This window comes from Cynocephalus volans, chromosome 3 (genome assembly GCF_027409185.1).
Source record: "Cynocephalus volans isolate mCynVol1 chromosome 3, mCynVol1.pri, whole genome shotgun sequence".
NCBI lineage: Eukaryota > Metazoa > Chordata > Mammalia > Dermoptera > Cynocephalidae > Cynocephalus > Cynocephalus volans.
The window spans coordinates 9,953,376-9,974,542 of NC_084462.1; the positions used below are offsets into that span (position 1 = coordinate 9,953,376).

General features: G+C 50.9%; 1 protein-coding gene across 2 annotated transcripts; it reads right to left on the reverse strand.

The window, feature by feature from the left end:
• Nucleotides 1-1,822: 1,822 nt before the first annotated feature.
• Nucleotides 1,823-13,362, reverse strand: SHISA7 (shisa family member 7). 2 transcript variants are annotated; one of them, XM_063091278.1, is made up of 5 exons: nucleotides 12,683-13,362; nucleotides 10,840-10,994; nucleotides 9,197-9,262; nucleotides 8,527-8,676; nucleotides 1,823-6,662 (listed from the first exon to the last, which is right to left on the reverse strand). In XM_063091278.1, exons 1-5 carry the CDS (start codon nucleotides 13,360-13,362, stop codon nucleotides 6,016-6,018), a joined length of 1,698 nt encoding a protein of 565 aa, XP_062947348.1. In that variant the 3' UTR covers nucleotides 1,823-6,015. The 2 variants fall into 2 exon arrangements, with proteins under 2 accessions (XP_062947348.1, XP_062947349.1); XM_063091279.1 differs by lacking the exon at nucleotides 9,197-9,262.
• Between the last annotated feature and the right edge of the window lie 7,805 nt (nucleotides 13,363-21,167).

Sequence of the window (21,167 nt, forward strand, 5' to 3'; positions counted from 1 at the left end):
AAAATATAGTAATGAAAGCAGGGGAAAACCCAAATGGGGCTGGGAAAAAAATTATGCTGCATCCATACAACAGAATAGTTATTGATAATCATTGATACCAGATCCTGGGCTGGCCAGTTAGTTCAGTTAGTTAGAGTGTGGTAGTGATAACACCAAGGTCCAGGTTTGATCCCTGTACCAGCTAGCTGCGAAAACAAACAAACAAAACCATCAGACAGACTCAAATGCAGGGACATTCTACGAAACAGCCTGCCTGGACTCTTCAGAAAATTTGTGTCATAAAAGACAAAGACTGAGGAACTTCAAGGTTGGAGGCACCTCAGGAGACACAATAACCAGATGCAACACCTAATCTTGGAGTATCATGTACTGAAAGGAAAAGTGCTCTAAAGGACAATATTGGGACAATTGGTGAAACACAAACATGGACTTTATCAATGTTAAGTTCTTGATTATGATAATTATACTGTGAATGTGTAAGAGAATTTCCTTGTTCTTCAGAAATGTCCCATAGGGGTAAAGGGGCTCAATGTATGAACTTACTCTCAAATGCCTCTCCCTTGGATTGAATGTTCTCCCAAAACTTGACCCACTCTGTGACAGTGTTAAAAGGGTGGGAAAGGCTATTGTGGTAGTTGGAAAGTGGGGCCTTGAAGAGGTGATTGGATTGTGAGGACTGTACCCTCGTGAATGGATTGATCCATTCTTGGAATAGTGAGTGTGGTTCTGAGGGCTTTAAAAGTAGAGCACATGAGGGCTATCTCTCTCTCTGCTTTTGCCATCTTGCAATATGATACCCTGTTTCGCTGAAGCTATCACCAAACAAGACCCCCGCCAGATGTGTTCCCTGGACTTTGGACTTCCCAGCCTCTGAAATTGTAAGAAATAAATTTCATTTTCTTATGAATTACTCAGTTTCAGATGTTTATGTTATAAGCAACAGAAATGGACTAATACAGCCTACAAAGAAAGAGCATGAATATTCATGTGGAAAGAAAACCATAAAGCAATGAGATCCCCTTACCGGTCATCTTTAAAAAAAAGAAAAAAAAAAGATGTTGGAGTCCCAACACCACAGCACCTGTGACTGTCACCTTATTTGGAAATGGTGTCTTTGCAGATGAGCAAGTTAAGATAAGGTCATTATGGAGGGCCCTAATTCAACATGACCAGTGTCGTTATAAAAGGAGGAATTTGGACACAGAGACAGACACATTCAGAGAGAAGATGATGTGCAGACACAGGGAGAACCACATCTACAAGTCAAGGAGTGGCAAAGATTGTCAGCAAACCATCAGGAGCTGGGAAAGAGGCTGGGAACAGATTCTCCCTCATGACTCCAAGAAGGAACCAACCCCACCCACACGTTGATCTTGGACTTCCAGACTGCAGAACCAGAGACGATAGATTTCTGTTGTTTAAGCTGCCCAGTTTGTGACACTGGAAAATTAATACTCCCCTCCCCCCACTTTAATGATAATTCAAATATAAGGAGGTGAGCTCTAGAATCTGCAAATAAATGTTTACATGTTCAGAAGGTGGAGGGCTTTCTTAGGAAGAAACCTGAAACCTAAAAGCACCTTATAATGCAACTCCCTCCCGGCAACTCCCTGACTCCTCAGCTTGGTAATTGACAATGTGGGAGGTGACCCTGAACCATGTGGAAACAGACACTTAGAAGCTCCTCCCCTGGCAAACTGCCAACTTGCTGTTAGCCACATCTATACTCAGCCATATATGTGGGATGGTGGGCTTCCCAATAACCCATAAACACGTGGGTGAAAACCCATCCGTTCCTGACAGTAAACCTGGAGATGTCAGATCAGGAAAACATCTGTTTATTCCAAAAAATACCAAGTTGCAGCTCCTCCAGCTGTTCTCACCAAGGAATTGCGGGAAGGGAGCCAGTGTTGGAGAGAGGAGTAGGAGTGGGAGGGATAAGGAGGGAGACAGAAGCTGGGGAGGGTCTTCTGGTACAGAAAGGTTTATCTTCTTCTCTCTGCAAACACCCCCATGGCCCCCCAACCAAAAGGGGAGATGGGTGTCTGTGTGTGTGTGTGTGCGTGCACACATGTGTGTGCTTGCGTGCATTTTATTCAGGGGCGGGGGAAGACTAGGATGGCGAGGTCCCAGCTCCAAAAACATCAAAGGGGAACTGGCAGGACACGGCCTGCTGTCTCATGCCCACTCCCCACTCTGAGACCTCTCCCCACTATGGCTTATTTGAGATAAGAGGTCAAGGCCCCAGGGTCAGGCTACCTGTGCAGGAGTGAATAAGGGGTGGAGGGCAAGATTCCTGGAATCCAGGCCAGGAGAGAGCAAGTTGAAGGGGGCATACAAAAGCTGAAAGGCCCCGAACCCCCATGTTCCAGGGGCTGGAGAAAGCTGAGTGTTCCAGGGGCGGTGAGTAGAGGGGAAGGACCTGGGAGTGGGCAGGGGCTCAAGCTGCCTCCTTTCTGGGGAAGCCACAAGCTGGGCATGGGGAGGCCCTAGAAGGGATGGGAGAGCCCATCGCAGCAGCTATAAGCAAAAGGATTGAAAACTTCGCACCAGGGTCTAGGTAGATTTGGCGTCACCTCCTGGTTTCCTCAGTGTGGTGGGAGCCAAGGGCCAGTTATGTGCCCAGGTTCCTGACAAAAAGGGATGAGCTGAGATGATAGTATTTGGGGGAAACATAGAGGGAGGGGGCGGCCCAGAGGAAGGAGAAGAGGTCCCCCTACCTTGCCCTGGGGGCTAGGGAAGGGGGGCATGTAGCCCTTTAAGAGTGGGGGAATGGCCGCCCCCTGCAACATGGCTATGTACAAAGAGAATTGGGGCAGATTGTGCATTAGGTGTTAGGGACTCCCTGAAGCCCCTAGAGGCTCCTCAGCATGTTAGGGAGAAAGATGAAGGAGCACCCCTGGCCCCTGCAGATGGTGCTGGCAGGGACTGTTGCTCTTCAGGTGTACCCGCCCCAGGACCAGGCCAGCAGAAGACAGCATTTAAGGCCCTAGGTTGGTTGTCAGCTGTCAGCTCATCCCACAGGGATCAGGGGTCTCTGAGGAGAGTTTGGCCCAAGTCAGCGGAGTGCTGATCCTGGTAGGGGTCCAGGTAACAGGGATTGGGCAAGGGGCAGTGACGTCATCCAAGGGCTGGAAAGCCTCATTTCTGGTGATGAGAGGTTGCTGGATTGACCCTGTCACCGAACATATGGCTGGGCAAGGGGCAGTGATGTTATCAGGTGGGACCTGGACACCTTCACGAGGGGGGATGAAAGGAGGCTGGCTGAGGCCAAGTTTGTGGTGGATTTGATCCAGGTATTATCCTAGGTCAGGAGTGAGGCAGTGACATAATCAAGAAGGGCCAGAGTGCAGATGATGTCATCAGAAGGGACAGATAGTCCCACCCTAGTTCATTTTGAGGGAATGGGAAAATGGTGTATTGTGCTGGTTCCCCTTGCGGGAACAACTGTAAGTGCCATGCGATCCCAGAGGATAATTGAAATACAGCCTGTTGTGGTACTTGGCCTCTAAGATGATGGATCCTGTGAGGCGATGGTACATGATTGCAGTGAATCCTAGGAGATGATGACTTTGTTGAGTGTCATAGATCCTGGCAAGTGATGACACTATGATTAAAGTGGATCCCGGGAGTGATGACACATGGTTGAAATGGATCCTGGGAGGTGATGACACCATGATATGGCGGATCTCAGTAGTTGATGACAGCATGGAAATGGTGGATCACAGTAGATGCTGACATTATTGGCTCTCATGGATCATAGGAAATGATACCACTATGGCTGAAGTGGATTATGGAAGGTGATGACACCACAGGCTGTCATGGATTCTGAGAGATGATGACACCATGGTTCTCATGGATCCTTGTAGATGATGAGGACATTATTATATGTTATGGATCCTGGGAGGTGATGACACCGTGGTTGACGTGGACCTTGGAAGATGATGGCACATGGTTGAAGTGGATCCCGGGAGGTAGTAACCCCATGGCTCTCATAGATCCTTGTAGATAATGATGACACTAGTAAGAGTTATGAATCCTGGGAGGTGATGACACCATGGTTGAAGTGGATCCTGGGACATGAAGACACATAATTAAAGTGGATTCTTGGAGGTGGTGACACAACAATTATGGGAGAAATGGGAAATGGTGGCATTATCAGTCCTAGTAGATCCCGGTAGAGGATGTCACCATCGGGCATAGTGGATTTTGGAAGGTAATGACATGATTGGTCATAGTAGAATCTGGGAGATGATACAAAGGTTGTGGGGAATCATGAAAGATGGTGATACCATTGGCTATGGGGACTCTTGGGAGATGATGACACTATTAGTCATGGTAAATCCTGGAAGAAGGTAATACCATAGACTTGATGGGTCATAGGGAATCCTGGGACATGATGCCTCCATCAGACATGGTTAACATTTGACCCCAGGTGCAATGCCTTCATGAATGGTGGATATTGTGTGGCATTCATGATGTCCTCAGCGAGGGCAATAACAGGCACATACCCCACCCACCCCCAACAGAAGGCCAGAACTTTGTTGAAACCAGCAATGATGTCTCTAGATATGCCAGAAGGAAGTGATGCCAGCCTTTAGGCCACTTCTGAGTCCCAGGACTCCAGAAGCCTTGTGTGCCAGAGTAGCCTCCTTAGAGCAGAAGCCCGTCTGGGGGTGCGGTCGCTCAGGAGTCACTGCACAGGGGTGGGACCTGAGGCCCAAACCTCCTTTTGGAGGGTCTGGTGAGGATCCTGTCAGACATATCCTTGGGGTCAGGGGAAGGAGCGACCAAGCTGAGTCATGGTAGGACAAGGCAGAAACTCTGGTGAAAACATCAGTAGTGATGGCCATCCAGAGTGGGCACTGTCTCTGAGGAGGAAGCTCTTTATGATGACATCACAGCATTGGGGGCGGGAGGGGGCTTCACCATCAACAACCTACAGACAGACCATTGTCTCTGGAGGAGGCCTCTGCAAATGGGGTGGCCTCCCCAGCGATGACATCCCTCAGATGATATCTCAGGACAGGGTACTTTTTCTGCATCTTTTCCAGGGTGGTCCTGGACTGTGACATGCCCTGCCTTCTCATGACATGCAGCAGCAGTGGAGGTATCTCCTGGTATCATCTCAAAGTGGGTACTGTCTGATGGTGACATTGCAGACGGGCCTTATTCTGGAAAGGCCCCAGGAGTGGGTTTTCTTCTCTGGTGATGACATCACAGAAAGAGGCGCGGTCCCTCTGATGATGTCATAGGGGAAGGCACCTTCTCTGGTGATGGCATCACCGGGGAAGGCACCTTCTCTGGTGATGGCATCACAGGAAGGAGGCAGAGTCCTTGTGATGATGTTGTGGGAAGGAGGCCTCATTTCTAGTGAGGACACAATTGGCAAAGCACTTTCCCTTGCCATGTATCCCAGGAAGATGGCTTTGTTTGTAGTGATGACATCATTTTGAGAAGACACATGAAGAAAATATTTTCCTCATGATGATGATGCCGAAAGGGGCCTTAGAGCTAGAGATGACATCATAAGGGTGAGACTTGTCTTTAAGTGACATCACAGGAAAGAATCTTTGTCTCTAGGGATGATATCAAGGGACAAGCATTATCTCTGCTGCTACATCACAGGAAAGACATCTTTGTGATGACATCATAGAACATAGCCATAGTTTCTAGCAATAACCTCATAGGTAGGTCTCTTCCTCTGTGATGACCCCATGGGAAGGTTTTGTCCCTGTGATGACATCACAGAACACATACATTTTCGCTAGTGATGACCTCATGGGCAGGCCTCTTCTTTTGTGATGACATCATGGGAAGGATACCTTGGCTCAAACAGTGAAGTAATAGGAGGAGGAGTCTTGGCTGCCGTGACATCCCGGGAGTTGGCTTTGTCTCCGGTCCCAGGGCCCATATGGGTCCCAGGTCCCTGAAGTGCATGAGCCTACGTCGGGGGATCCAGGCTGGGATGAGCAGGCCTGGGAGGCCACAGCGCCCTGACCCCCAGCCCCGGCCTCAGACAGTCACCTCATTCTTGCTGGCAGTGCGCAGGTGCTGGGGCAGGTGGTGGCCGGGGATGAACTGCAGCTGCTCCAGGGTGCCCTGGCGCTGGAAGGGCGGCCTGCGGGCCAGCGTGCCCCCGCTCCCACCAGCGTCGGACATCCAGGCTGGCTGCGGAGAGCCGTGCAGGGCATGGTGGTGGTGAGTGTGTAGGCCTGGGGGCTGCGGCAGCCCATGCAGCGGCGTTGGAGGCCCTCCGGGCCCCAGCAACAGGTTGGAGTGGGAGGCGGCCAGACTGGCACGGGTGGTAGGCTCGGGGGGCAGCACGGGGCTACGCGGTGGCGACAGCAGGTGCTCGCGGCTCTGGCGCAGGGCCTCAGGCGAGGACAGAAGCAGGTGCTCTTGCGACACTAGGCGTGCACGCGGCAGCGTAAACTCATAGCGCGAGGCCCGGCCCCCGTCGCCCAGCAGGTGCTCCTGGGACATGACTCGCCGCGGGTTTGGCGCAGGTGCCAGGCCCAGCTCCTCTGGCCCACCCCAGCCTTCCATGCGGTAGCCGCCCCCCGTGCCAGGTCGACGCAGCGTGTGCAGGGGCATCGTCCCGCGGGGCATTTCCACCAGGTGCGGGCGCTTCAGGTAGGCCTCGTCCAAATCCTTCTCGGCTTGGGGGAGAAGGGAAAAAGCCACAGAGGTGGGTCTTCTGCCAGCCCAGAGCCTTTCTCCTCCCCTGGTTTCCTTCCATCCCATCCCCATGCTGTACCTGTGCCCCCATCAAGACCCCGAGCATCACCCGGAACAACCTGGTCATTAACCTGGGCACCTGTACATGATTCTCAGATTTTAATCAATTAGAACTACCAGGCTAGCTATGTAGCCAAATGTAGATTCCCAGGCCCCAGCTGCAGTGTTGGGCCAGTAGATGAGGGGGGCTTCCTTGTTTTTTGGTTTTGTTTTGTTTTTGCCTCTGAGTATCCCCTTTTTGGGGAGCAGAACCCAACTCTCTTTTGGAACCATCTTCCCCTCTCTTCCATCCTGTAGCAGTGTTTTTCAAACTTAGAGTTGCAACCCATTGGTGGATGGTAAAGTCAATTTTGTGGGTAGTGATCAGCTCTTTGAAAAATAAAATCAAATAGAACAGAAGAGAAAACTATCAGAAGCTGTCCACATAATAAGGGTAAGTACCAGTTCATAATTTTAAAATTTCAGATAGGGGTGTGTGCGTGCGTGTGTGTCTTACCGAAATATTAAAAGTCTAAATGACATAATATCTGGGATATGTTTTCAAAGAATTCATCAAAAGATGGAGGGGAGGGAGGATAGATTAACAAAGTGTTGCTTATTATTAAAGTTCGGTGATGGGAACGTGGGGTTCATTGTATAATTTTATCTACTTTTGCGTATGTTTGAAAATGTTCATAATAACAAGTTTCAAAGCTTTTCTGTAATTAAATATGTGTGTGTGTGTGTGTGTGTGTGTGTGTGTGTGTGTGTGTGTGTCTTGGGTCATAATATAAAGAGCATTCTTAGCATGGCTCTCAGTTTAAAATGTTTGAAGGCTGGGGCCGGCCCGTGGCTCACTCGGGAGAGTGCGGTGCTGATAACACCAAGGCCACAGGTTCGGATCCTATACAGGGATGGCCAGTTAGCTCACTGGATGAGTGTGGTGCTGACAACACCAAGTCAAGGGTTAAGATCCCCTTACCAGTCATCTTAAAAAAAAAAACAAAAAAAAAACAATAAAATAAAATAAAATGTTTGAAGTCTACTCCACTGCCAGGCATGGGCCACAGAGAGGAAAATGTCCAATCAGAGTCACCAGGGTTGGTTCAGGGATGGGCATGTGACCCTACTTGGGACAGTGGGATCCAGGCCTGGGGTTTCTTTGGGGGGGGGGATTTTATTTTATTTTATTTTATTGGTGGCTGGCTGGTACGGAGGATCTGAACCCTCGACCTTGGTATTACAACACTGTGCTCTAATCACTGAGCTAACCACCAGCCAGTCCTGAGATTTTTGCTGGCATCATTGGGAGAGACTCTTCTGCCAGGGTCACTAAGCTGATAGAATGTCAATGTGAAAATTCTTGGGGCAATCTTTGCCACCACGAGGGGAGAATCTGTTTGAAAATGAGGTCAGTCCATTATTTAGCAGAACTAAGAGACTCAGAATACTGGAAACAGCTTTTGAGCTCCCGCATCCAGCCATACCTGAAGCCAGTAACCTGTAGACTTTACATTGTCAAGCCAACATACCAACGTAATTTTTTTCTGGCATAAGTTGTATTTCTATTAATTGCAAGTACAAGTACTGACTAATATGATAGGTCTTGGGAAGGTAGACCTAGAATTTGCCTTTCTAAAAAACCACAGGTAATTCTAGAACAAACTTGGAGAAAAACCTGAGGGAGGATTTAAAACTCTAGAGAGCTCTTGGGCCACTGTCCACGGTCCTGAACCCAGCCCCTGGCCCTGACTCTGCCCAGTCGCCCACCCTGGCTCCTCTGCCCGCTTCCCTTCCAGAACTCACCCAGCCTCTTGAGGGAGGAGTAGCGGTTCAGCTCAGATTTCACAGCAGCCTCGTAGGATGGGGGCAGATGTGAGAGGTTGTGGAAGGACCGAGAGCAGGACAGCGTGGAGTAATGCAAGGAGGGGCTGGGCGGGGGCACAGCCCGCCAGTCTGGGTCAGAGAGGACAGGGCTGGAGTCAGTTTGGCCCCTCCTTCCTCAGACCCAGGAGTCCAGGCCCCCAGCTCCCTCCTCCCTCATACCTAGCAGTTCCTCAGGAAGTTAGAAGTCTGGGGTCCCAGCCTCTCAAAGCTCCTGCAGTTTAGACTCTTCTTTACTTACTCCCCCACCCCAGGGGACAGGCTTGTTGCTGGGGAAGGAGGACATGTCCCAGGAGGAAGGGCAACAGGCATTTATCAGCACCCACTGAGTGCCTGGCCCCAGGCTGGGAGAGGTACACTCCATGCATGTCCCCCCCTACTCCAGGTGGGAGAAAGATGACCACTTCCAGTGTCCACATGAGGATACTGAGGCTCACTTTGTGACCTGGCCAGACCATGAGCACCGTATGGACCAGGCTCACAGGGATCTTACTCCTGCTCTGTTCTGGACAGCTGGCACGGGCTTGCCCAACACAACGGTGGGAAGGGAAGGAGCCCTGTTCTTCCCCTCAGTCTGGGCCCTCATCCATACCCAGTGTGGCAGCATGGTGCTTGGGACTGTTGATGTTGAGGTGCAGGTAGTTGTGGTGCAGATTATCTGAGGGGACCGAGAAGGGAGGTGATGTCACTGCCATTGCCCACCCAGCTGGCACCACTCTCCTGATCTCTCAGAAATTTTCTGGTCCTGAGCTTGATCCCACATCCAGGATCTCCTTAGAGCTCCACAGACTAACCCATGCTATTGGCCTCAAGAGAAAAACTGAGGCTGGGGGCCTTGAAGTGTGGAGAGTGTGGGCACAGGATCATCAGTGGGTGAGTGGGCTGTCCCCAGTCTCCACCACCCACCCCAATGCCAGGTCAAAGATCTGGGGGGTCTCCTTGCCATCTCGCCCCACTTCTCCACTCATGTCCACTTGATTGCTTCTCACCCCTGAATCTCTGCCCTGACCTGTTCTCTCCCTCCTGGATCATCAAACCAGCCTTAGGCCATCTGGCCAGTCCATCTCTAAGACCAACTCCACCACTGTAATTCTGACACCTACACTTGGCCGTCTACTGCTCAGAACCCTTCCTTGGCTCACCATCACGCATGGGACAAAGTCTAAACTGGGAATCATGTTAGAGGCCTTCATAATCTGACCCCAGTTGACATCTGCAGCCTGATTTTTCATCCCTCCCCACAAGCCACACTTCTCTCTGATGCTCAAATGAGCCTGGCTTGGTCCTGCCGCAGGGCCTTCACACATACTGTTATGCCGTTATTGCTGCCTTCAATCCCTTCATGCCCTCATTGCTTGAAGAACTCCTATTCATCCCTCACAACCCAGCTCAAATATCTCTTCCCTATTAGTATTCCAACTCATCTCCTGCTCTCCATCCCTGACCCCAGCTCAGGCCTCATCCTCTAATCACCTGAACCATTATCCCAGCCTCCTTCCGAGTCTCTTTCCTTTCATCTCTCCCCCTCACACGGCTCCAGAGAAATAGTTTTTCCACCCACATCTGACTCTGTGGCTCCCCATTTCCTTCAGGACAAAGGCAGAGCCCAAGGCCCTTCTTGAGGCCTCTGTCCACCTTCTCCCTGGCCTCAGGTCTGGCTGCCTTACAAGATCTGCTCCAGCCACTCAGAGCTCACCCAGTTCCAGTAACTTCCCTCGTCCTCCAGGCCTTTGCTCAAACATTACTCCCTGGGGGAAGCCCTCTTCCCCCTCAAACAAGAAGAGACCCTTTTCTGTCTCCCCTTACAGCTCCTTGTACTTCTCGATTGATGCACTCATCATAAAAGAATATAAGAATATCAATAATAATAGCTCACTCGATCATCCTATAAAGTAGGAAAGGAAAAAAATAGCTCACCCTTACATAGCATTTTTTCTGTGCTACACGTTGTTCTAAGCACTCGATTCATTAATCATTTGATCTCCACAATTACCCTATGAGGTGAGTACTGTTATGCTTCTCATTTTACAGATGAGACCCAAAGAGGTGAAGTTATGTATGAGAGTTAAGTTATGTATCACCGGTGTCGAATGGCAGAATGATTCAGGACAGGCAGAGGCTGGGGGCAGGGCCTGGGCAATGGGAGGCGGAGCCATCCAGGGAGGGCGGGGCTATAGGGACAAGGGGCGTGGCCAGAGACAGAGGCTGCAGCCACGACTCCCACGTCCTACTCACCGAGGTTTGAGGGCTTCACTGTGTTGTAGAGGTTCTTGGGCGTCCTGGGGGTCATGCTGTCGGGACCTCCGATCCCCGGGGTCAGAGAACTGCTTCGGGCCCGGTCCGGGCGGGTCCCAGGCCCCGCCTGATTCCTCAGAATGTCCACCAGAGCCCTAAAGGTGGAAGAGGGATGGTCAGCGACCTGAGGACTGAAGCTGGGAGCGGGAGAGGGAGGACCCAGGCCTCTTTCCCCGCCTTGTTTTCACTTTGGGGAGAATCTGTCAGCTCAGCTCTGCTTCTCGCCTTTGGCCACGCCCCTTCGTCACTGGCCTCGCCTCTTCTAAAGTAACCCTCTCTCGGGCAACACTTCCTGATCGAAGCGCCCCTTTCCCAATTCAATGGACGCCGCCAATGAATTGACTCTTCTGAATCTGGGACCCCATTCTGTGGTCTCTGCCACAGCCTCTACCCTGTGGCCCCATCCTACCCTGAATCTAGGACTCCATTTCTGTTCCTTTTGCAGCCTTCCCCATGACAATAAAGGGTGCCCCATTTGTCCGGTTATGCGGACCCCAAAGCTTAGAATCACCTTTGACTCTTTTTCTACCTCATGCCCTTCAGCAATCCCGCAGATTTAATCTCCAAAATATATCTCAAGTCGGGCCACTTCTCACCACCTTAGCTGCTACCAGCACCCTCTCGCACCTGGATCATAGCAACAGTCTCCTAACTGGTCTCTCCACTACCTGCCTTGCCCCCTCCATATGCACAGCCCGAGTCATCTTTTAAAATTGTCAGATGGGGGCCGGCCCGTGGCTCACTCGGGAGAGTGCGGTGTTGAGAACACCAAGGCCCCGGGTTCGGATCCCACATAGGGATGGCCGGTTCGCTCGCTGGCTGAGCGTGTCAAGGGTTAAGATCCCCTTACCGGTCATCTTTTAAAAAAAATAAAAATAAAAAAAATAAAATTGTCAGATGGCATCACGCCTGAGCTCAGGACCCTCTAGTGGCTCCCCATCACACTTCCAATAAACCGGGCTCTTGCCTGCTTCTCCTCACCTCCTCCTCGCTCACCGCACACCAGCTGCATCGTCCCTTTCCCTGTCCTGCAAACACTCCACCTCATGGGCTTTTGCGACTGTTATTCTCTCTGCCTGGAATGCCTTTACTCCCTTCTTTCAGGTCTCTGCTCAAAGAGGTTTTTTCTGACCACTTCATCTAAACCAGCACCCTCCCCCCCAGTCCTTTACGTGTTTTATTTTCTTCATGGCAGTTATGAATATCCAAAATTATGTTGTATATGTATTTGGTTGCTCACTGACTCCACCACTAACATTTAATAAGCATTTAACATCTGCCAGTCATCTATGTGAATCAACTCATTGCAATCCTTATTGCAATCCAAATAGTTGGAGACTATTATTAGCCTCATTGTACAGACAGGAAACAGGCACAGAGAGGTTAAGCCCACGGTCACACAGTCTGCAGGAAGCAGACCTGGGTTTGGAAAACATCCTCATCCACTAGGGCAGAGACCTTGTTTTGTTCACTGCTGTGTGCCCAGCTCCTGGGCCACAGAACGTGCTTGAGAAATATTTGTTGAATGAATGAGGGCCTGAGCTTTTCGCCACATCCACACCCCGCACTTCACATCACTCCTCAAAAGCCAGCTCGGTTCTGTCGCTTCTCTTGTTAGGCCTGTCCCCTCTCCCTGGGCATTCGCTCCCCTCTCGCCGTGGCTCTCAACTCTGTCTCTGAACACGCCTCTATCCCGTAGCCCCGTCCCCACCAGACGGCCCCACCGCCATTGGCCAGGCCCCGCCCCCAGGCTCCCTACCCTCTTGCCCAAGAGCACACGCACCTGGGTACGTTGATCTCCCGGTGCGCCCTAGGCGCACGGGACGCCTTGCTGAAGGCCACTTTGGCGCCGACGCCCACGGCCAGGGCGAAGCTGATGACGCCGCACACCACGTAGGCTGTGCTACCCCCGGGGCCCTCGCCCACACGTCCCCCAGCACCACCCGTCCTGCCCCCTTCCAGCCACCCGGCCTGGCCGGGACCTGGTCCCCCGCCAGCACCCCCAGCTCCCCCGGCGCCCCCGGCCAGCGGCGGCGGCGTGGTGGCCCAGCGCGGCGTGTCGTAGTTGGAGCAGGAGGCCTGAGCCAGGCGCATGTGGCGGTGCTCGCAGCAGAAGCGATAGTGGCAGGTGCCACAGCAGAAGCGGTAGGAGCCGGTGCTGCAGTTGAAGGTGGCGTCATACTGGCCCATGACATCGTAGTAACCGTGGCAGAGCTCGGCGGGAGGGGGCGCCCGCGCCGCCGCGCCAGCTCCGCCTGCGGGGCTGGTCCTGGTGCCGTTGGCTCCGGACCCCGCTGATCCCCCGCCGCCCGTCAGCGCCCCGGTCAGGCGCCGCAGGTGCGCCAGCAGGGCGGGCAGCGGGCCTGGGGGCTCGGCGCTCGTGGCGTTGGACGGGCGCGCCCCGGCCTGACCCGCGGTGGAGGCCAGGAGCACGAGGGTCCCGAGGAGCAGGAGGGCCGGCATGGGGCGTGTAGGAGGTCGGACCGGGCCGCCAGGCTGCGGGGAGAACCGAGAGTAGAGGCTGGAGGGAAAGAGATGGCCAGAAGTGAAGTGGTGTGGAGATGAGTGGCCGGAGTGGATGAGGAAGGCAGGCTGAGGGAAGGCAGAGGGGTGGAGAACACGGGCCAAGAGACAGGAAGGATGGAGAGAGAGCGACACGCGTGGGCCCAAGTTGACCGCCCCAGCTGGGTGCGGTGACGAGAGGGGCCGCAGGAAGGTAGAAATGATAATGGGGAGACAAAAAAAAGGATCAAAGTGAGTGAGGAATGGGGGATGAAAGGTTGAGAGGATTGACGGAGACCTCCGAGGGGTGCGCAGAAATTAGAGAGATGGACAAAAAGCAGAGAAGAAAGGTGCGATGGAAGGTGAAGGGAGAAGGCAAAGGAGAGAGTAAGAGTGATATGCAGGGGAGAGATGGAAGGCGCCCCCGTGGAGAGGAGGTTGGAATGAGGCAGTGGGGGATCAGGGAGGCGAGGGACACAGATGTGGGGTGGGAGACGGGGAAGGAGAGGGAGGGAAGGAGAGAGGGAGAAAGAAGGAGATGTTGAGAATTTAAATTTATAGACCAGGCAGGTGAGAAGAGGGTTTTTCAACCTGGGTGCTACTGACACTTAAGTGTTTATTGTGAGAGCCCATCTTGTGCATGTAGGATGTTCAGCAGTATCTCCTAGATGCCAGGAACATTCACATTCCCTCGCTGACAGCATAAGATGTCTGCAGGCATTGACCGATGTCCCCCTTGTGGGGGTGGAGGGGCACAATTGCCCCTGATTGAGAACCACTGGCTTACACCCATATGGTCATCAGTGCCCCCCAAATGCCTATTTATCTCCTTTATTTAGGTCTGATAATCAAGGGATCACAGGTCTCAGTCCCCTCCTCCCCCACCACACACACACACACACACACAGACACACACAGACACACAGACACACAGACACACACACACACACACACACACAGACACACACACACACACACACACACACACACACACACACACACACACACACCCCATTCTTACAATGTCTGGTCTGAAGTGTCTCTGTCCACAGCTGGAGAGACAGGGTATCAGGTTGCTTCATTTCCCAGCTTGACCACTTGCCAGCTGCCTGACACTGGACAGGCTCTTACCTAAGCCCCTGGTGCCACACTTTCCCCATCTGTAGAATAGGGGTAAGGATAGTAATCACTGGATGGTTGGGAGGATGAACTAAGTGAATATGTGTAATGAGCTTAGGACAGTGCCTGGCACATTGCAGGTGATTATATATATATACACTTACATATACATACATATATATGTATGAAAGTGTTTGCTGTTGCTTATTTCAGAAGAGAGATACAGGATGAGAGGGGGCGATGGAGAAGACATATGTGGGAATCAGGGGTCAGATGGGGCAGGGCATCCAGCTGTTTCTATGGCAACAGTCCAGCCAGGTCCCAGACGTACCCACCCCCAGGGGACACAGAGCAATGGTGGGGGTGGGGAGGGTGACTGGCCTGTTCAGGGAGAGGGGGATGTCTAAGTTCCACCCCCAGGTGGTACAACTGACTGGTTAAGAGGCAGGCTCTGGGTGGCTGGCCCCTCTCAGCCTCACTTTTCCCCTCTGCAAGATGATGATCTTAAAAGCCCCCCCACCCAGGGCTGGCCAGTTAGCTCAGTTGGTTAGAGCACCAGCATTATAACACCAAGGTCAAGGGCTTGGTCCTCATACAGGCCAGCATCCAAAAAAAAATAAATAAATAAAAAAGCCCTGCCCTGAGAGAGCTGCCAAGAGGCTTCCACTGAGCTTAGCTCAGCAGCCAGCAGTGTGTGGGACATGGATTTGTTCTGCAATTGTTCATTTGATAAATGTCTACTGGGCCGGCTTGTGGCTCACTTGGCAGAGTGCGGTGCTGATAACACCAAGGCCACGGGTTCGGATCCTATATAGGGATGGCTGGTTCACTCACTGGTTGAGCGTGGTGTTGACAACACCAAGTCAAGGGTTGAGATCCCCTTACCGGTTATCTTTAAAAAAAAAAAAAAGATAAATGTCTACTGAGCATCCTCAATGGGCCATAAACTGTTGTGAGCACTGAGGATACAGTGGTGAACAAATCTATAGAATTCCTGCCTTTATGGGGCTTATGTTCTAGTGAGGGAAGAGAGTCAGTAGACAGACACAAATTGGTACATATTGAAGACTATTGTGAAGACATTACAAAGAAAGCCATGAAGAAATGAAAGCAGCATAAGGGTGGTGGAGGGGATTAATTTAATAAATGTCATTAGGTATTATTTTTATTTGTCCTTTTCCATTGTGTGTGTGTGTGTGTGTGTGTGTGTGTGTCTAGGGACCATGCCACTGTCAACAATGTTGCTTGTTGTTGGGATGGGGAGAAGGTTATGGGAGGCTGAGGCTCCCCAAGCCTCAGTTAGCTCCACCCCCTCCCACTTGGGGCCTCAGCTTCCCTTTTTAGCTCCAGCTTGAACCCCCACACCACCTGGCTACACTCAGGGCTTGAATACTGAATGCCTCCACTTGGGTGTTTAATGGGCATCTTAGAAGTGGCTTGGCCCACTGTGTAAAAGAGTTAGGCAGTTCCTCAAAAAGTTACACATAGATTTGGATCCCCGTACTGGCCAGCTGCCAAAAAAAAGAAAGTTACACATAGAATCACCATATGACCCAGCAATTCCACTCCTAGATATCTACCCTAAAGAATTAAAAATGTATGTTCAAGTTGGTTGGAGTGCAGTGTTATAACACCAAGGTCAAGGATTTGGATCACTGTACTGGCCAGCAACAGAAAAAACAAACAAACAAACCAAAAAAAACCCCCAAACAAGAAAAACCAACCCAAAACCAGCCAAACAAAAAGTATGTTCACACAGAAACTTACACACGAATGTTCATAGCAGCACTATGCATAATAGCTAAAAAGTGGAAACAACCCAAGTGTCCATCAACAGATGAATGGATCAATAAAGTATGGCACATCCATACTATGGCATATTATTCAGCCATATAAAGGAACAAAGCACTGATACATGCTACAACATGGATGAACCTTGAAGATATTATACTAAGTAAAAGAAGCCAGACACAAAGGGCCACATAGTATATGATTTCATTTATATGAAGTGTTCGCAATAGTCAAATCCATAGAGATTTCAGAAAGCTGATTAGTAATTGCCTGAAGCTGGGGAGAGAGAGGGTGCATGGGGAGTGACCGCTTAATGGGTACAGGGCTTCTTTTTGGAGTGGTAAAAATGTTCTGGAACTAGATAGTGGTGATGGTTGAACAACACGATAAATATACAGTTATCCGTCAGTATCCATGGGGGATTGGTTCCGGGACCCCCAACAGATACCAAAACCCAAGTATGCGGAAGTACCTGTGTGAGACTGCAAATGTAACTTACTCCATCTTGAAATAAGTTACCACTTGTTATGTCCTTTGTGTGAACCCTGCCCACAGAAGTTATGCAGTAACTAGGGGTAAGATAGTCAAAACAATAGATAGAAAAGGCTTGCTGACTATAAAGGAGGGACCGAATGATTAAGTACTGGTATAGTAACAGCTGGTCTGGCTACCTGCATCACAAGATCACCAAAAAATAATAATAATTGTCATAAGTAGCAACATTAGCTTGTTTCTTAGTAATTGCTTCTTGGCTGTTTCCACTGCTTAGTGTGAACTGCCTATATAAACTTGGGCTTAACCAGGGGGTGATGCAGAGAACCTCTGAATATGCTCCTGGGGCTGCCCTCTCCATCCACTACCCTGTAAGTAGATTACCCTCTTAATTAAAATTCTTTGCCTTACTGCATGGAAGTGCATGCTTTGTCTTTCGGTCTCAAGATACCCTCTCAGTTTGGTGGGCATTTTGTCTTTGCTCCACCTTCAGACACCCTGATAGAAAATGACATAATATATGCATATAACCCACACATATCGTCCCATATACTTTAAATCATGTCTACATTACTTATAATACCTAATACAATGTCAATTCTATGTAAATAGTTGTTATACTGAATAACAATAATTTTTAAAAATCTGTACAGTTTCAGTACAGACACAATTTTTTTCCAAATATTTTCAACCCCCAGTTGGTTAAATCCATGGATGTAAAACCCGTGGATACAGAGGGCCAACTGTACTAAAAACCATTGAATTATACTTAAAAATGGTTAAAATGGTAAATTTTATGTTATGTGTATTTTGCCACAATTAAAAAAAATACTTCAGATGACATCAGCTATTTCCTTGTTGATTTATTTATTTATTTATTTATTTTTATTTTTTAAAAGATGACCGGTAAGGGGATCTTAACCCTTGACCTGGTGTTGTCAGCACCACGCTCACCCAGTGAGCTAACTGGCCATCCTATATGGGATCCAAACCCGTGGCCTTGGTGTTATCAGCACCACACTCTCCCGAGTGAGCCACGGGCCCGCCCTATTCCCCTGTTTAGACTATGCTTTGTCTTCCTATCACAGCTAGAATACAATCCAGACTCTTCCAGGAGCTTCGGGGCTATGCATGGTCCGCTCCTCCCAATCTTTCCTTTTTCCTTCATGCCTTTCCAAGACCATGCCGAAGAGATTTTCATTTTTCTGCCTTTGCACTTGCTGTTCCCTTTGTCTGAGAACTCCCTTCTCTCATATCTTGGTCTAGCCTGTCTCCTTTCTTTCTTCCTTCAGGTGTTGCTCACATCATCTCAGCAAACTTTTCCAGTCCTGTACATAACAAGTCTCAGACAAATCTGGTTTCCTCACTTGCTTTGTATCTTTTCATAGCTCCTATCTCTACTTGCCACATGTGTATTGACTTATTGTCCGTCTTCCCACGCTCAACTATAGACTCCACAAAGGCAGATGTTTTCGTCTGTCTTGTACAACATTGTATCTACAGTACCCAGCCTCAGGGCCTGCTATATAGTGGATGCTCAGTAACTATTACATAGATAAATGTTAAAAGAAGTATGAAAGATGGGTTTTCTCTGTCTGTCTCTCACACACATACATATTTCAGATGAGGACGCTGAGGTTCTAAGAGTTCCCATCATTTGTCTAAACGCCACAGATCCCAAGCAGTGGAGCTGGGCCTTGAACTCTAGCCTCTGAGCACTGCGACCTGTATAACATGAATGTCTTTATCCCACACACAGAGAGGTGGGTTGACACACATGCAGACACACCCCATCCGGGAGTGGCACATGCACACAGCAATGTGGATTCCTTCATTCATTGCGGGCTATCACATATGGTTGGGCAGGTTATGCACTGTACAAGGGGATTTGGCTGAGAGGCTGAAATACATGGGGGATCTGATCAGGCAGGGGTGGATGCCTTTGTTTCATCTGCACAAGGGCTGCTGAATGGGCCAGCAATTCTCCTGCTCACTCCCCGTTCTGTGCCAAGCCTCTGGCTGGGATCTGAACACAATTTCCTTCTCTACTAACAGAGTCCCATTGACTCCTCTAACTGCTCACACGTGCACACTCCTAGGGAGACACAGCTCCAGGCCATTGACAATTCCAGTGGAGGAGAAGGAGCAGTGGCACACTTCCCTCAAACCCAGCAATGCACCCAGACACAACACACACATAAGCACCTCTCTACACCTCTTGATGCAGGGCAGCACCTACAGGTGGGTGGAGAAAGAAACACACCTGCAGACACAAAGATACAGGGGAAATAGTTCTTCTCTTACCTAACACCAAACTATGCAGAGACACAACGGAACTTACATACACACAATGGCATAGAGCAGAGGACACCCAGACACTGTTCTAACAAAACATGAAAGGACACCCAATGTCATCCTGGTGGCACACATAGACACACATACACACAACTACATATGGATACAACTGTGTATTTCTGCACATTTTGACCCATATCACACAAGACCCAGATATTTTGACACACTGGGACAATACACAGCTCAAGAACATGTCAGAGACCGCTCAACCTAGCTATACATGGACATGCAACCACATGTATCATAGCTCATTACCATGCAAACTCATGGGTGCATACCCATGTGTACAAACACACCCTAACCCAGCGGAAGTAGGTATAGTCTGGGAAGTAGGCATGTGACTCTCCACCCCACACCCAGATGCAGCCCACCCCCGCCCCCACCTCCAGTTCTTGCACACATAAAAGGCACTTTCCACCTCCACAACTGGGGAGGAAGCGGGCCCAGAACCCCAGTCTCCTCATTCCTCCAGCTTTCTATGTCCCCCTCCACCCAGCTCAGGACATGAGAGACACAGACATGAGAAGACAGATCAGGGGAGCTGGCCTGGGGAGGGAGGCCCAGAGTAGGCCCACGTGGTCCCTGGGCTCCTGGACGGCCCCCGTCCCCAACCCCATACCTGCCCCTCTGCCCAGCTCTGTGCTCCACACTCCATCCCTCCTGCTGTCCCCTCCCAATCTTGCCAGCTGGGGGCCAGGGCTGGGATGGCAAGAGTGGGATGGGATGGGATGGGTGGGGTGAGGATGAGTTGCCTCCTGAGATGCCTGTCAGAGAAAGAGATGGAGCAAGACCCCGGGAGAGGAACATGAAGAGAGCGCCTTGGAGGTGTCTGTGTATGGAGTATGCCCAGAAGCCCAGATAAAGGGACAGAGATACTGAAAGGGGAAACAGAAGCCCAGGAAGAGGACAGAGAACCAGAGGAGAGAGTCAGAGAGAGAAAGTGAGAGAAAGCAGGGGGTACAGATACCCAGAGAGAGAAGGACTGAGACCCAGAGAAAGAAAGAGGGGGAGGTAAAGAGGTTGGTGGGGGGGAGAGAGAGACAGAGACAGAGACAGAGACCCAGAGAGAGAGACCCAGAGAGAGAGTGAGAAAGAGAGAGACAGAGAGAGACAGAGAGAGAGACCCAGAGAGGAGAAAGAAACCCACAGCAGGAGGGTACATGACCTATGGGGTGGGTGCTGGTGGGAGGTAGACAGAGATTGAGAGGGAGAGAAAAACCGGAGAGAGAACAAAGACCCAGAGTGGGGACAGTGAGCGGGGGAGGTAGAAAAACACTAAGAGGAGGGGCAGACACCTAGAGAAGTGCGGTTCAGAGAAGGGGGCAAGTGTAGAGAGAGAGGAGGACTGAGATCCACAGAGAGGAACAGAGACCTAGAAAAAGAGTCAGAGCCTCTGGGATAGCTGGGGCTGGAGTGGGGTCGGAGGTGGCTGAAGTGGGTAGTGGGGGAGAGGCTGGGGATGGGTGCGGGAGGGGCGCGCAGGGTCCCAGTGCAAAGAGGGGTACTTCTAAGAATATCTGGGTTGACGGGTTGGTTTCGGGTAGGTATGTAGAAAGCTGGCTGGCAAGAGGGGGCAGGGATGTGGGTTCAAGAGAAGGTGGACTCCAGCGGGTGGGGCAAAGTGGAGGGACAAGGGGAGGTGTCCGGGTGGATCTGAGTTCCAGGCACCGGGGGCGGGGAGATCCTAGGAGCTGCAAGGGGGCGCTGCCCCTCGCTCGTCTCTGGGAAGGCGGGGACGGAGCGAAGGAGGAGGACCCTCCCCCAACACTCAGCAGGCTGCGCCCCTGCCCTGGTGGTGCCCGGGCCTTCCGGTTTCTTGTGTCTCTGGGCATCTTTGCGTCTCCGGGTCCCGGGGTATCCCTGTGCACTCCTCCTCCCGGACCCCCGCCTCCCATCGTCCCCTCCTTCGGCCCACCGGCACGTCCCAGGCTGTGTCTCTACATGCTTCATCGCATCTCTGCGTCTCTCTCTGTCCCATCGTCTGTCTCATTCTGTCCCCTTCTTTGAGT